This window comes from Coregonus lavaretus, assembly GCF_964263955.1.
Source record: "Coregonus lavaretus genome assembly, chromosome: 14".
Lineage (NCBI taxonomy): Eukaryota > Metazoa > Chordata > Actinopteri > Salmoniformes > Salmonidae > Coregonus > Coregonus lavaretus.
In genome coordinates this window covers 11312694-11328256 of record NC_140001.1, presented here as the reverse complement: position 1 = coordinate 11328256, position 15563 = coordinate 11312694, and the positions used below count along the sequence as shown (strand labels likewise).

Below are 15563 nucleotides of genomic sequence, written 5' to 3'. Positions count from 1 at the left end.
CATACATTGAATTCCCTTGCATTTTAGGTAAATCTCAACTGAATCCCACCACTACCACCAATTTAGGTCCCGTGTGGCTCAGGTTGTGGGTTCGACTCCATCACATGGAGGTCCCCACACACCCCACCACACACCCCACCACACACCCCAGGCAGGTGCAGCCTCTATTTAAGATGGTGCGTTCCCCCCTCAACCGGAAAGGTGGTCGGCATTCAGTTGCGGAGGTAAACGTTACAACAGGACTAACAGCCACAGGAAAATTACTCTAATAGCTGAGCTGCTGCTGAACATAGAAACATTACCATTGAGGGCACAGGAACCAAAGTATCACCAAAAAGCAGAAAGTAATAAAAAATTGTGGACGAAGATACAGTATTTTTGTGCTTTGAATCTGAATGGACACTGTATATAATTCTTTGTGAAGGTGTTTCTTTGTTCAGTGGACTTAAGTCATGGAGGTGTTTCTTTGGTCAGTGGACTTAAGTCCTGGAGGTGTTTCTTTGTTCAGTGGACTTAAGTCCTAGAGGTGTTTCTTTGTTCAGTGGACTTAAGTTCTGGAGGTGTTTCTTTGTTCAGTGGACTAAGTCCTGGAGGTGTCACATCAACAAAGGGAACACTTTGAGGCCAATACAGTGTACCTTTTCTGCTCCTCTGGGAGGCCTGCGTGGAGGAACATAACGTTGTGGGGAGGTTGAGGAGAGCTGTTCATAAATGACGTGGCTGAGGGAAGCCTATACAGAGCTGTGTAGAGCGGGAGGGGAGGGGGAGTGGTCTCAGCCATGCTGGGATGCAATAAAAGGGACCTCATATCTGAGGAACCCAAACTCTCCAGTAGCACTACCGGTGGCTGCTGCTCCAGGGTGACTGGCACACCTCATAAAAGAAAGAAAGAAAGAAAGAAAATAAGAAAGAAAGACAGAAAACAAACCAAGAACTCTTGATTCTGATTCCTTCGTTACCTTGCTAATTAGTGTGCCTTTTCTTTTTGCCTTTTTTTTTTGCATTTCCAGTGAAGAGGCCCCTTGGTGTGAAAAAAAAAGAACGAGAAAATGATCATCCAGCTTTGCAGCGTTTTTCTTTCCCTGACCCTGGCCAGCAGTGTGTACAGTGAGACCAACAGCCCTGCTTCTCCACCAGCCTACACAGCAGGTAAGATGGAAATGTGTGTGTGTGTGTGTGTGTGTGTGTGTGTGTGTGTGTGTGTGTGTGTGTGTGTGTGTGTGTGTGTGTGTGTGTGTGTGTGTGTGTGTGTGTGTGTGTGTGTGTGTGTGTGCGCGTATAGGGGTGTGTCTGTAATGTCTGTGTACGTGTGCTTTGAGGCCACAGTAAAGTGGTACCATAGACTTATAACAGCAGGGTAATTGTAGTGGTTGGTAATGGAACCCTCTCTGGGGTGCCATACACAGTCTAACTCACCACTGACTTATTAACTGCTTACTGCTGGCCACCGCCTGAGAATTAATCAGCCTGTCACCCACAGGGCTCGCTGTCCACACATCACAATCTACTGGTTTTACTCTATATATTTGGACCAAACTATTATTTTTAGAATTAAAATATAGACCAAACCCTTCTTTTTACTCTGAAAATGAGTCATTGTTTCCATTGAAGCTCAAATTGAGTTATAGGTCAGAATTGGTCAAAATTGTGTACAGATAAACTGTAGCTAATTGCTTATTATGTCTAATAAGGTTCAATCAGACCACTTGTTTGTTTGTTTTCCTTCTATTAGGAGGGAGTGAGAAGAACACTTTTCAGACTGCACCTGCTCAAGCTACATCCTTTAATATTATTTAAAATAGCACCTGTATCCTAAATGAAATACTGTGGGATATCTTACTGCAATAGTCAAATACCACTAAGCAGTGGTGGAAAAAGTACCCAACTGCTTAAGATACCTTAATAGAAAATTACTCAAGTAAAAGTGAAAGTTGCCCAGTACAATCCTACCTGAGTAAAATTCTAAAAGTATTTGGTTTTAAATATACTTAAGTATCAAAAGTAAATGTAATTGCTAAAATATACTTAAATATCAAAAGTAGAAGTAAAAGTATAAATAATTTCAAATTCCCTATCTTAAGCAAACCATACTGTACCATTTTCTAGTTTTTTTTAAATTACGGATAGCCAGGGGCACGCTCCAACACTCAGACATCATTTACAAATGAAGCAAGTGTTTAGTGAGTCCGCCAGATCAGAGACAGTAGGGATGACCAGAGATGTTCTCTTGATAAGTGTGTGAATTAGAACATTTTCCTGTCCTGTTAAGCATTCAAAGTGTACTTTTGGGTGTCAGGGAAAATGTATGAAGTTAAAAGTACATACTTTTCTTTAGGAATGTAGTGAAGTCAAAGTAAAAGTTAAAAAGTAAAGTAAAGTACAGATACCCCAAAAAACTACTTAAGTAGTACTTTCAAGTATTTTTACCTAAGTACTTTTCACCACTGCCACTAAGAAACACATTGTTCTAGCTCAAACCAGAGTCTCAGTTTACAAAGTGAAGAGTAATATCAAATGTAATTTCTTCAGTCCTTTAGGGGATTTGAGTTCCAGCATGTGCTAGCTCTATCATGGCAGACAGAGAAATCCCGCCAACAGGAAAAATGCACTTTCTCAGAGTCTGTAGATGGCATGCTGTCCTGTCTGTGCAAAAGTTTGTTAGACTCCTGTGGCCTAATGATGTCAGAAATGTGTGTGTGTGTGTGTATGTGTATGTGTGTGTAGCCCCATGATGTCAGAACCTTGGCTCTGGCGGCACCCAGCCCAACTCTATACAGTAGATCTTTATTCTAACCCTATGGAAAATAAGCTTTAATGTACACTTATGCCAGGGGCGTTGCCTGCTCAACTGACTCACCCAGGCCTCTGAGCCTGTGGAAATCCTAAGCGGTACAGTACATGCATTTTGACAGGAACAGAGTTAAGATTAACAGCCACAGCAAAACGTATAGAGCTGAACTCTGGCCAAATGACTCTCCTTTTCCCACTGAGGTAATGGTCTGTTAACTCTGGGGATTTCTGGGGCTAGTGCTTGGACAGGGCTGGGGATTGGACAGGGCTGGGGCTGGGACAGGGCTTGGGATTGGGCTGGGGCTTTCTGGGGCTGGGGTTTGGATAGGGCTGGGGCTTGGACAGGGCTGGGGCTTGGACTTAGGTAGGATTTGGCTGGAACTGGGGCTTGGCCTTGGACTCAGGCAGGGTTGGGCTGGGGGTGAGGCTGTGGCTTTGACATAGTTGGTGCCTGGGAGGGGGATTGGGCTAGTTTGGGAGGGGGTTGGGGCTGTGTCAGGAGGGGGCTGTGATGTTGGTACAGCAAGTGAAGTTTGAAGTGAAAGTTTAAAGTAACTGTCCAGTTTTTCCACATTTTTAAATTATATGAGTGAAAATATTTCCTTCCCCAAAATTGTAATTAAGTATGTTAAAAAGCAGATTTTCTGTGTTGTAATGGTGTGGGCGTACCCCAACAACAGAATGGTGTGGACGTACACCGGTCATATATTATTGGGAGTAGACCGCTGATTGTCCAGCTCAGCCAATGAGGCAGGAAGACATCATTCTCTATGAGGAAATAGCAAGCATTTTTGAAACGGTCTGTTTGAGATACAAGTTTGAGGTGTTTTTTAATAAATGTTTTATTTATGCTTTGGCCACAAATACCAGTATAGGATGAGTCAACAACATTATTTGGGTATGAGTTAAGAGAATATTTAAAAGTGAGATTTTCACTGAACTGTTACTTTAAGAGAGTTCTGATTTAGAAGACGATGGCAACAGCCAAGAAGTCATGCTGACATCATAGTATCATTCCCAGAGTATGTGTGTGTTTAAGAGAGTTGACATGTGTGTATGTGTGTGCATGTGTGCGTACGCGCCTGTGTCCGTGTATGAGAGTGAGTGCACGTTTTTTGGGCACGTGTGTGTGTAGGCGTGTACCTTGGTCACAGCTCCCTGTTGCTGCAGGATGTTGTAAAGGATGTCTAGCTGGTCGGGGTGGGTGTGGTTTTACACTGGATGACACACATGTAGTTACAGCTGTGTAACATACTCTCTGTATACATACTGATTCAAGCTTATAGGCTAATATGTGACTAATCAACTTGCTCAGTTGCTCCTTCAACGTCTCAAAGACCACAATAAGACAAAGTTAATAACACAAGGTTAGGATAACATTATGAAGTGCCTGTCGACTCTGAACATATATGTCACATGGCAACGTTGGACCATTATGATGTTACTGTCAATTTATTACCCTACATTGCTACTTTCTCAAAGACACAGCAGTTTTAAATCACTCAGTACTATAACCTTTTATGGAGTGAGAGAGAATTGTATATGATGGTAAAATGGCAGTAGGTCTTGGCTACTACGGTACTTTTTATTGCCATGTGGTAATTGACTTATTCTCTCCTCTTTTTCATTTAACCCCCAACCTTAAGAAAACACTTAGGTCTAAGGGCCCAGGGCTGTGTTTCTACTAAGCTAACATATGGATGGTCATACCAAGGATAATTTAGCTATTTTATTTAAAAAATGTTGGACCCCTATAGGTACATACAGTGGGGGAGAACAAGTATTTGATACACTGACGATTTTGCAGGTTTTCCTACTTACAAAGCATGTAGCGGTCTGTAATTTTTATCATAGGTACACTTCAACTGTGAGAGACAGAATCTAAAACAAAAATCCAGAAAATCACATTGTATGATTTTTAAGTAATTAATTTGCATTTTTTTGCATGACGTAAGTATTTGATCACTTACCAACCAGTAAGAATTCCGGCTCTCACAGACCTGTTAGTTTTTCTTTAAGAAGCCCTCCTGTTCTCCACTCATTACCTGTATTAACTGCACCTGTTTGAACTCGTTACCTGTATAAAAGACACCTGTCCACACACTCAATCAAACAGACTCCAACCTCTCCACAATGGCCAAGACCAGAGAGCTGTGTAAGGACATCAGGGATAAGATTGTAGACCTGCACAAGGCTGGGATGGGCTACAGGACAATAGGCAAGCAGCTTGGTGAGAAGGCAACAACTGTTGGCGCAATTATTAGAAAATGGAAGAAGTTCAAGATGACGGTCAATCACCCTCGGTCTGGGGCTTCATGGAAGATCTCACCTCGTGGGGCATCAATGATCATGAGGAAGGTGAGGGATCAGCCCAGAACTACACAGCAGGACCTGGTCAATGACCTGAAGAGAGCTGGGACCACAGTCTCAAAGAAAACCATTAGTAACACACTACGCCGTCATGGATTAAAATCCTGCAGCGCACGCAAGGTCCCCTTGCTCAAGCCAGCGCATGTCCAGGCCCGTCTGAAGTTTGCCAATGACCATCTGGATGATCCAGAGGAGGAATGGGAGAAGGTCATGTGGTCTGATGAGACAGAAATATAGCTTTTTGGTCTAAACTCCACTCGCCGTGTTTGGAGGAAGAAGAAGGATGAGTACAACCCCAAGTACACCATCCCAACCATGAAGCATGGAGGTGGAGACATCATTCTTTGGGGATGCTTTTCTGCAAAGGGGACAGGACAACTGCACCGTATTGAGGGAAAGATGGATGGGGCCATGTGTCGCGAGATCTTGGCGAACAACCTCCTTCCCTCATTAAGAGCATTGAAGATGGGTCGTGGCTGGGTCTTCCAGCATGACAACGACCCGAAACACACAGCCAGGGCAACTAAGGAGTGGCTCCGTAAGAAGCATCTCAAGGTCCTGGAGTGGCCTAGCCAGTCTCCAGACCTGAACCCAATAGAAAATCTTTGGAGGGAGCTGAAAGTCCGTATTGCCCAGCGACAGCCCCGCAACCTGAAGGATCTGGAGAAGGTCTGTATGGAGGAGTGGGCCAAAATCCCTGCTGCAGTGTGTGCAAACCTGGTCAAGACCTACAGGAAACGTATGATCTCTGTAATTACAAACAAAGGTTTCTGTACCAAATATTAAGTTCTGCTTTTCTGATGTATCAAATATTTATGTCATGCAATAAAATGCAAATGAATTACTTAAAAATCATACAATGTGATTTTATGGATTTTTGTTTTAGATTCCGTCTCTCACAGTTGAAGTGTACCTATGATAAAAATTACAGACCTCTACATGCTTTGTAAGTAGGAAAACCTGCAAAATCGGCAGTGTATCAAATACTTGTTCTCCCCACTGTATATAAAATACATTTTAAAAATATATTTGATGAAGCACTGAATTTGGCCTTATTGCTATTAGCCCATAGAAACACATTGAAGATGGCACTGACGGAGAAGGGCGACATCTTACGAGTTCCAATATAGTGAATTCTATTGTGTTTTTTGTACGGTAAGTTCATGCTGTTATCACATATGACCGCAAAGCACTTCTGGACATCAGATCGTCAGTTACTAACCTTGATTTCAACTTCAAATACGACTTCAACTCCGACTCAGCTGTTCCACTGTTCATACCAGACCCTATTCCTTTGATCCATGGGCTACCAAAACGCTGCAGGTGTAGACGCGGGAGACGAGGTGGAGTCCTGGTGAAATTGAGGCGAAGAGAAAACCGAACGGCGATCCCCTCCGTTCTATGACAAATGTCCAGTCACTCCAGAATAAGATGGATGAGCTGCAATATTATATGTCTTATTGAAACGTGGCTGGATGATGACGCTATGCGCGTAGTACTCTGTGGATTCTCCATCCAGCAGCAGGATCGGTCGGTGGCTTCGGGGAAATGAAAGGCGGCGGAGTGTGTTTTTAAAAATGAATAACAACTGGTGTGCTACTTCAAGTGTGAAGGAAATCTCAAGCTTTTGCTCACCTGATACCATCCTACCTCACTTCTAACAACACGTGTCCTGCGCCACTAGGGGCGCTAGAACTCTAGACCACTTTTATTCTACCAACCGAATCGCATACAGGGCCCTCTCTCGTCCTCCCTTTGGCAAATCTGACCATGACTCCATTCTCCTGCTTCCTGTTTACAAACAAAAGCTCAGACAGAATGCGTTCAAGTGATGCGTTCAATACGGAAGTGGTCAGACGAAGCAGATGCGAGGCTACAAGACTGTTTCGCTAGTACAGACTGGGATATGTTCCAGGATTCCACAACAGTCATGGGCTTCATCAATAAGTGCATAGATGATGTCGTCCCCACAGTGACTATAAGAACGTATCCCAACCAAAAACCATGAATTAAAGGCAACAGACGCACTGGGCTAAAGGTTAGAGCTACCGCTTACAATGAATGGGAAACGGACATGGACACATACAAGAAATCACACTACGACCTCCGATGAGACATCAAACATTCAAAAGGACAATATAGGAGGAAGGTGGAATCCTATTACAACGGCTACGATGCTCGTCTTGCAGACGATAACGGATTACAAAGGGAAGCCCAGACATAAGCTGTCCAGCGATGCAGAACTCCCAAATGAGCTAAATGTCTTTCATGCTCGCTTCGAGTAATATAACATTGTGCCTTGCTTGAAAAACCCTGTTTTTCCGGATGACTGTGTGATCTCGCTTTCCGTGGCCGATGTGAGCCAAACGTTTAAACAGGTTAACAGTCACAAGGCTGCCGGGACAGACGGAATACCAGGGTGCGTTCTCAAAACATGCGCAGACCAGCTGGCAGGGGTCTTCACAGACATTTTTAATCTGTCCTTGTCTGTAATCCCAACATGTTTCAAGCTGACCACCATTGTCCCTGTTCCCAGGAGCTCGAAGGTAACCTGCCTAAATGACTATCACCCTGTAGCAGTCACATCTGTAATTATGAAGTGCTTTGATAGGCTGGTCATGACATCAACATCAACACCATCATCCCAGACACCCTAGACCCACTCCAATTTGCATACCGCCCCAACAGATCCACAGATGACACAATATCTATTGCACTTCACACTACCCTCTCCCATCTGGACAAGAGGGGAAATAACTATGTGAGAATACTGTTCATAGACTACAGCTCAGTGTTCAACACCATAGTCCCCTCCAAGCTCATCACCAAGCTATGGACCCTGGGACTGAACCCTTCCCTCTGCAACTGGATCCTGGACTTCCTGACAGGCCGGCCCCAGGTGGTGAGGTTAGGCAACAACACCTTCGCTACGCTGACCCTCACACGGAGCCCCTCAGAGGTGTGTGCTTAGTCCCCTCCTGTACTCCCTGTTCACCCACAACAGTGTGGCACAACTCCAACACCAACATCAAGTTTGCTGATAACACAACGTTGATAGGCCTGATCACTGACGGCGATGAGTCAGCCTACAGGGAGGAGGTCAGAGACTTAGCAGTGTGGTGCCAGGACAACAACCTCTCCCTCAATGTCAGTAAGACCAAGGAGCTGATCGTGGACTATATGAAAAAGAAGCCTCCCGAGTGGCGCAGCGGTCTAAGGAACTGCAGTGCTTGAGGCGTCACCATAGATCCGGATTTGATCCCGGGCTGTGTCGCGACCGGGAGACCCATGTGGCTACGCACAATTTGCCCAGCGTCGTCTGGGTCAGGGGAGAATTTGGCCAGCCTTGTCCCATCGCGCTCTAACGACTCCTGTGGCGGGCCGGGCGTATGCACGCTGACACGGTTGCCAGTTGTACTGTGTTTCCTCCTACACATTGGTGCGGCTGGCTTCCGGGTTAAGCGAGCAGTGTGTCAAGAAGCAGTGCGTCTTGGCAGGTTCGTGTTTTGTAGGACGCATGGCTCTCGACCTTCGCCTCTCCCGTGTCCGTACGGGAGTTGCAGCGATGGGACAAGACTGAAACTACCAACTGGATATCACGAAATTGGGGGGGGGGGGAAATGAAAAAAGAGAGCACCTCGTACCTCTTCACATTGATCTGGTATTGGTACAGTTGAAGTCAGAAGTTTACATGCACTTAGGTTGGAGTCATTAAAACTATTTGTTCAACCACTCCACACATTTCTTGTTAACAAACTATAGTTTTGGCAAGTCGGTTAGGACATCTACTTCGTGCATGACACATGTAATTTTTCCAACAATTGTTTACAGACAGATTATTTCACTTATAATTCACTGTATCACAATTCCAGTGGGTCAGAAGTTTACATACACTAAGTTGACTGTGCCTTTAAACAGCTTGGAAAATTCCAGAAAATGATGTCATGGCTTTAGAAGCTTCTGATAGGCTAATTGACATCATTTGAGTCAAGTGGATGTGTACCTGTGGATGTATTTCAAGGCCTACCTTCAAACTCAGTGCCTCTTTGCTTGATATCATGGGAAAATCAAAAGAAATCAGCCAAGACCTCAGAAAAAAAAATGTTGACCTCCACAAGTCTGGTTCATCCTTGGGAGCAATTTCCAAACGCCTGAAGGTACCACGTTCATCTGTACAAACAATAGTATGCATGTATAAACACCATGGGACCACGCAGCTGTCATACCGCTCAGGAAGGAGATGCGTTCTGTCTCCTAGACATGAACGTACTTTGGTGCGAAAAGTGCAAATCAATCCCAGAACAACAGCAAAGGACCATGTGAAGATGCTGGAGGAAACAGGTACAAATGTATCTATATCCACAGTAAAACGAGTCCTATATCGACATAACCTGAAAGGCTGCTCAGCAAGGAAGAAGCCACTGCTCCAAAACCGCCATAAAAAAGCTGCACATGGGGACAAAGATCGTACTTTTTGGAGAAATGTCCTCTGGTCTGATGAAACAAAAATAGAACTGTTTGGCCATAATGACCATCGTTATGTTTGGAGGAAAAAGGGGGAAACTTGCAAGCCGAAGAACACCATCCCAACCGTGAAGCACGGGGGTGGCAGCATCATGCTGTTGGGGTGCTTTGCTGTAGGAGGGACTGGTGCACTTCACAAAATAGATGGCATCATAAGGAAGGAAAATTATGTGGATATATTGAAGCAACATCTCAAGACATTAGTCATGAAGGTAAAGCTTGGTCGCAAATGGGTCTTCCAAATGGACAATGACCCCAAGCATACTTCCAAAGTTGTGGCAAAATGGCTTAAGGACAACAAAGTCAACGTATTGGAGTGACCATCTCAAAGCCCTGACCTCAATCCTATAGAACATTTGTGGGCAGAACTGAAAAAGCCTGACTCAGTTACACCAGCTCTGTCAGGAGGAATGGGCCAAAATTCACCCAACTTATTGTGGGAAGCTTGTGGAAGGCTACCCGAAACATTTGACCCAAGTTAAACAATTTAAAGGCAATGCTATCAAATTCTAATTGAGTGTATGTACACTTCTGACCCACTGGGAATGTGATGAAAGAAATAAAAGCTGAAAGAAATAATTATCTCTACTATTATTATGACATTTCACATTCTTAAAATAAAGTGGTGATCCTAACTTACCTAAGACAGGGATTTTTTACTAGGATTAAATGTCAGGAATTGTGAAAAACTGAGTTTAAATGTATTTGGCTAAGGTGTATGTAAACTTCCGACTTCAACTGTAGCTCCATTCTTGTGTATTTTATTTTATTCCTCTTGTGTTAGTTACAATTATTATTTATTTATTTTTACTCAGCATGGAAAAGTTTGTAAGCAAGCATTTCACTGTAAAGTCTACACCAGTTGTATTCGGCGCATGTGATAAATACAATTTCATTTGATTTGAATAACAGATTCATACATGGAAAAACTGATATTCCAAAAATAAATCAAAGGGAGGTATGTTTTGAAGTGTCTGTCCTATATCTGAGTGATATAAGAAAGATCAGGATAAAAAAAAAAAAAAAATGGTGGAATTATCCGTATACCTTTGATGTGGAAATGCCCCATTCACTTCATTAACTTCCCCATCCACTTCAGCCTAACAAAATATGTGGGGGGTAAATGGTTGGTAATGGTTTAATGAACGGTTTGTATACGTACATTTACATTTTAGTCATTTAGCAGACCAATATCACAAGCGACTTAAAGGAGCAATAAAGGTTAAGTGCCTTGCACAAGTGCATATTGAAAGATTTTCACCTAGTCGGCTCGAGGATTCGAACAAGCAACGTTTCGGTTACTGGCCCAATGCTCTTAACTGCTAGGCTACCTGCCAACCTCATAGAAATAACCTTGTATAAATAAGCTAAGGTTTGATATACACTGAGTGGACAAAATATTAGGAACATCTTCCTGATATTGAGTTGCGCCCCCTTTTGCCCTCAGAACAGCCTCAATTCGTCGGGCATGGACTCTACAAGGTGTCAAAAGTGTTCCACAGGGATGCTGGCGTCATGCACACCTAGTGATTTTGATGAGGAGCGATTGTGTCATTTGGGCTTTCACTTTCCAATCAAACTTCAGTCAACGGCTTCCCAAGTCCAAAATGTATGAGGCAGAGAGAAGCCGTGAGTCATAACCCAGTGACAGAGGAGGAGCTCATCCAAATATATGTTAAATACTGGGCTTTTAAAAACAAAACACTCCATACCCCATTGTTTTCATTAGTTGGTACCCTTTGGCGTGAGTTTGGTGGGTAATGAGGAAAGAGCGAAGGAAAGAGCGGTTGGAGTTAGGGCTATAGGGGGAGATCAAATGTGTCAGGCAGCACCACTTCTGTTCATTAAATCTGTCTGCAAGATAGCTTGCGACTGATAATGTATAGGACATGCTAGTCAATCCAGCCACGCGTCGACTATGTGCTCTGTGCGCATGTGAGAATTGGATTCTGGGATTTAGAGAGGTTGGGGTGAGAAACAGTGGTGGGGGGAGAGATGATTGGACCGGGAGGCAGTTAACCTGGAGAGCCTGGTAGTAATTCCTGCATCCATGTAGAGAAGTATTTTTCCCGTTGAAGAGCCAGCGGAACCGTTTTCCAGTCATGGCTTTGGTGTGGCTCAAGGAGCCTGCGGTTATACGACTCTCTGAGTGAGCCTCCGCCAGACAGATGCGGAACAGAACCCGAGAGAGATACAAAAGAGGAAGAGAAATAGAGAAAGAGACAGATGTAGAGAGATTTAGAGCAAATTAAAGAGGCACCAGGAGACAGTCAGGCACAGAAGGAGAGGGAGGAAGGGATACTGGCTAGGATGCCACTGGGGACACCAGTTAGTACTGACATCATTTGATCTATGACTCAAAAGGGGACTTGTTTTTTTACCAAATGCTGCTGATTATTTCTCCAGGCATATTCTGCTCTAAGGGATGGGGATGTGAAAAGTCTGCTTTGCATCAAATCAACGTTTTTTGGTGTGTACACAGTTTTGCAGATGTTATCGCAGGTGCAGTGAAGTGCTTATGTTTCTAGCTCCAACAATGCAGCAATATCTAGCAATACAATAACAATACACACATAATAAGAAAGTTAATCCAAATAGAAGACAAGAAATGAAGACCTATCAGAACGAGCAATACACAGGAGGTTGATGGCACCTTAATTGGGGAGGATGGGCTCGTGGTAATGGCTGGAGCAGAATGTGGAATGGTAGCAAATACATCAAACACATTCCATTCGCTCCATTCCAGCCATTATTATGAGCTGTCCTCCCCTCAGCAGCCTCCACTGGAGCAATATCAGAACGAGCAATGTCAGCAGAGGCATGATGCCCATAGATTTGTCCTGTTTAAAAAATATATGCAGTATATACACCGAGTGTACAAAACATTCAGGACACCATGACATAGATTGACCAGGTGAATCCAGGTGAAAGCTATGATCCCTTATTGATGTCACTTGTTAAATCCAATTCAATCAGTGTAGATAAAGGGGAGGAGAAAGGTTAAAGAAGGATTTTTAAGTCTTGAGACAATTGAGACATGGATTTTGTGTGTGCCATTCAGAGGATGAATTGGCAATAGAAAAAAATGGAAGTGCCTTTGAACGAGGTATGGTAGTGGGTGCCAGGCACACGGGTTTGTGTCAAGAACTGCAACTCTGCTCGGTTTTTCACGCTCAACAGTTTTCCGTGTATATCAAAAATGGTCCACCATCCAAAAGACATCCAGCCAACTTGACACAACTGTGGGAAGTATTGGAGTCAACATGGGCCAGCATCCCTGTGGAACGCTTTCAATACCTTGTAGAGTCTATGCCCCGACAAATTGAGGCTGTTCTGAGGGCAAAAGGGGGGGGGGGGGTGCAACTCAATATTAGGAAGGTGTTCCTAATGTTTGGTGTACTTAGTGTATATCTGGGGAAGGGTATAACACAATTTCTAGAGTGTTGAAAGTTTCGAAGAGCACAGTGGTCTCCATCATTGCGAAATTGAAAAAATATGGAACTACCCAGACTCTGCCTAGAGCTGGCCGTCCGACCAAACTGAGCAACCGAGCAAAAAGGAACTTGGTCAGGGACCAAGAACCCAATCACCACTCTGACAAAACTACAGAGTTCCTTGGCTGAGATGGGAGAACCTGCCAGAAGAACAACAGTCTCTACAACACTTCACCAATCTGGGCTTTATGGGAGAGAGGCCAGACAGAAGGCACTCCTGAGAAAAATGTAACTCCTTGGCCTGAATGCAAAGCACTATGTCTGGAGAAAACCAGGCACAGCTCATCACCGTCTAACACCATCAGTACCGGTGGTGGCAACATCATGGTGGTGGCAACATCATGCTATGGGATGCTTTTGAGCAGCAGGGACTGGGAGACTGGTAAGGATAGAGGGAACAATTAATGGAGCCAAATACAGGCAAATCAATGATGAGAACCTGATTCAGAGTGCAAATGACCTTAAACTGGGGCAAAGATTTATGTTCCAACAGGACAATGACCCCAAGCGTACAGCCAAAGCAACGCTGGAATGGCTTTAGAACAAGAATGTGAAAGTCCTTGAGTGGCCCAGCTAAAGCCCAGACTTGAATCCCATTGATCCCCAAATCCAGATGTGCAAAGCTGATACAGACATACCCAAGATGACTCAAAGCTGTAATCGCCGCCAAAGGTGCTTCGACAAAATATTGACTCAGGGGCGTGAATACTTATGTAAATTAGATATTTATGTATTTCATTTTCAATACATTTGCAAAAATGTCTAAAAACATGTTTTCACTTTGTCATAATAGGGTATTGTGTTCAGATGTGTAACAACAAATCTATTTAATATATTTTGAATTCAGGCTGTAACACAACAAAATGTGGAATAAGTCAAAAGGTATGCATACTTTCTGAAGGCACTGCAGCTAGGAAACATTTCAGGCTATCAATCAGGTTAGAGTAGCTAGCTTGTCTAACTATCTTAGCCGGCAGGCCTGCTGGCTGGTAGTGGTTGGTAGTATTTAGAATAGCAAGCAATAACTAAATTTACAGAATTAGACTCACATTCCATTCAATCTTTTACCCAGATTTGAGCAGAGACGCAGAGAAGCATATTTCATCTGCATGCTTTCCAGCCGAAACAGTTTGGAAGAGTTTGTGCATATATTATGATGACATTTTGTGACGTTTTTGTTCGTTTATGACTTCGGTGAGGGTTTTTTAGGCTGTTCAGGCACACAACATTTTCTGGAGACAAGCCTAAATCGGTGATTGGTCAACAGTAGTGATTCTTCAATAAAGTATTTGTTGTCATTCACCTAGAGACAATTCGTTTTCATGCAAAAAAATGTATTGAGAAATACTTCACCAAACATCTTAGTTAGATGTAAAATTGCGTGACTAAGATCTCCTCGACAAAAAACGTAAAAATGAATGACAGATATATCTTTGATTAATTCAGATTATTTTGGGGTCATTGTCCTGTTGGAACATAAATCTTCACCCCAGTTTAAGGTCATTTGCACTCTGAATCAGGTTCTCATCATTGATTTGCCTGTATTTGGCTCCATTAATTGTTCCCTCTATCCTTACAGCGTCTCAAAATGGACAAACAGTACTTTTGCCTTTTATTTTTATTTTATTCAAGCGAAGGTCTTTTAAGGGAGTATGCGAGCACACTAGATGAGTTCGGCTAGGCGGTAGCCGAACTGAAGCATGCTGACACCTTTATGGTCGGGGGGTCTAGCCATCCTCGCGTACTTTGTGCCCCCTCAGACTTTTGGGGTGAATGATGCCCCTGAATGTCAGAGTCCGGAATATACAGTGCCTTCAGAAAGTATTCAGACCCCTTGACTTTTTCCACATTTTGTTACGTTACAGCCTTGTTTTTTCCCCCCTCATCAATCTCCACACAATACTCCATAGTGACAAAACAAAAGCAGGTTTTTATAAATTTTTCACAGTCCCTGCCGCTGAAAAACATCCCCACAGCATGATGCTGCCAACACCATGCTTTACCGTAGGGATGGTGCCAGGTTTCATCCAGAAGTGACGCTTGGCATTCAGGCCAAAGATTTCAATCTTGGTTTCATCAGACCAGAGAATCTTGTTTCTCATGGTCTGAGAGTCTTTTGGTGCCTTTTGGCAAACTCCAAGCGGGCTGTCATGTGCCTTTTACTGAAGAGTGGCGTCCGTCTGGCCACTCTACCATAAAGGCCTGATTGGTGGAGTGCTGCAGAGATGGTTGTCCTTCTGGAAGGTTCTCCCATCTCCACAGAGGATCTCTAGAGCTCTTTCAGAGTGATCCTCGGGTTCTTGGTCACCTCCCTGACCAAGGCCCTTCTCCCTCTGATTGCTCAGTTTGGCAGGGCATCCAGCTCTAGGAAGAGTCTTGGTGGTT

General features: G+C 43.7%; 1 protein-coding gene across 1 annotated transcript in view; it reads left to right on the top strand.

The window, feature by feature from the left end:
* Window positions 1-1035: 1035 nt before the first annotated feature.
* LOC311141314 (hyaluronan and proteoglycan link protein 1-like) overlaps window positions 1036-15563 on the top strand; it is a 31182-nt gene continuing 16654 nt past the window's right edge. Inside the window, exon 1 of the mRNA XM_084176608.1 lies at window positions 1036-1149. Coding sequence (XP_084032734.1) covers window positions 1050-1149 — 100 coding nt within the window. The 5' untranslated portion in view covers window positions 1036-1049. The remainder of the gene's footprint in view (window positions 1150-15563) is intronic.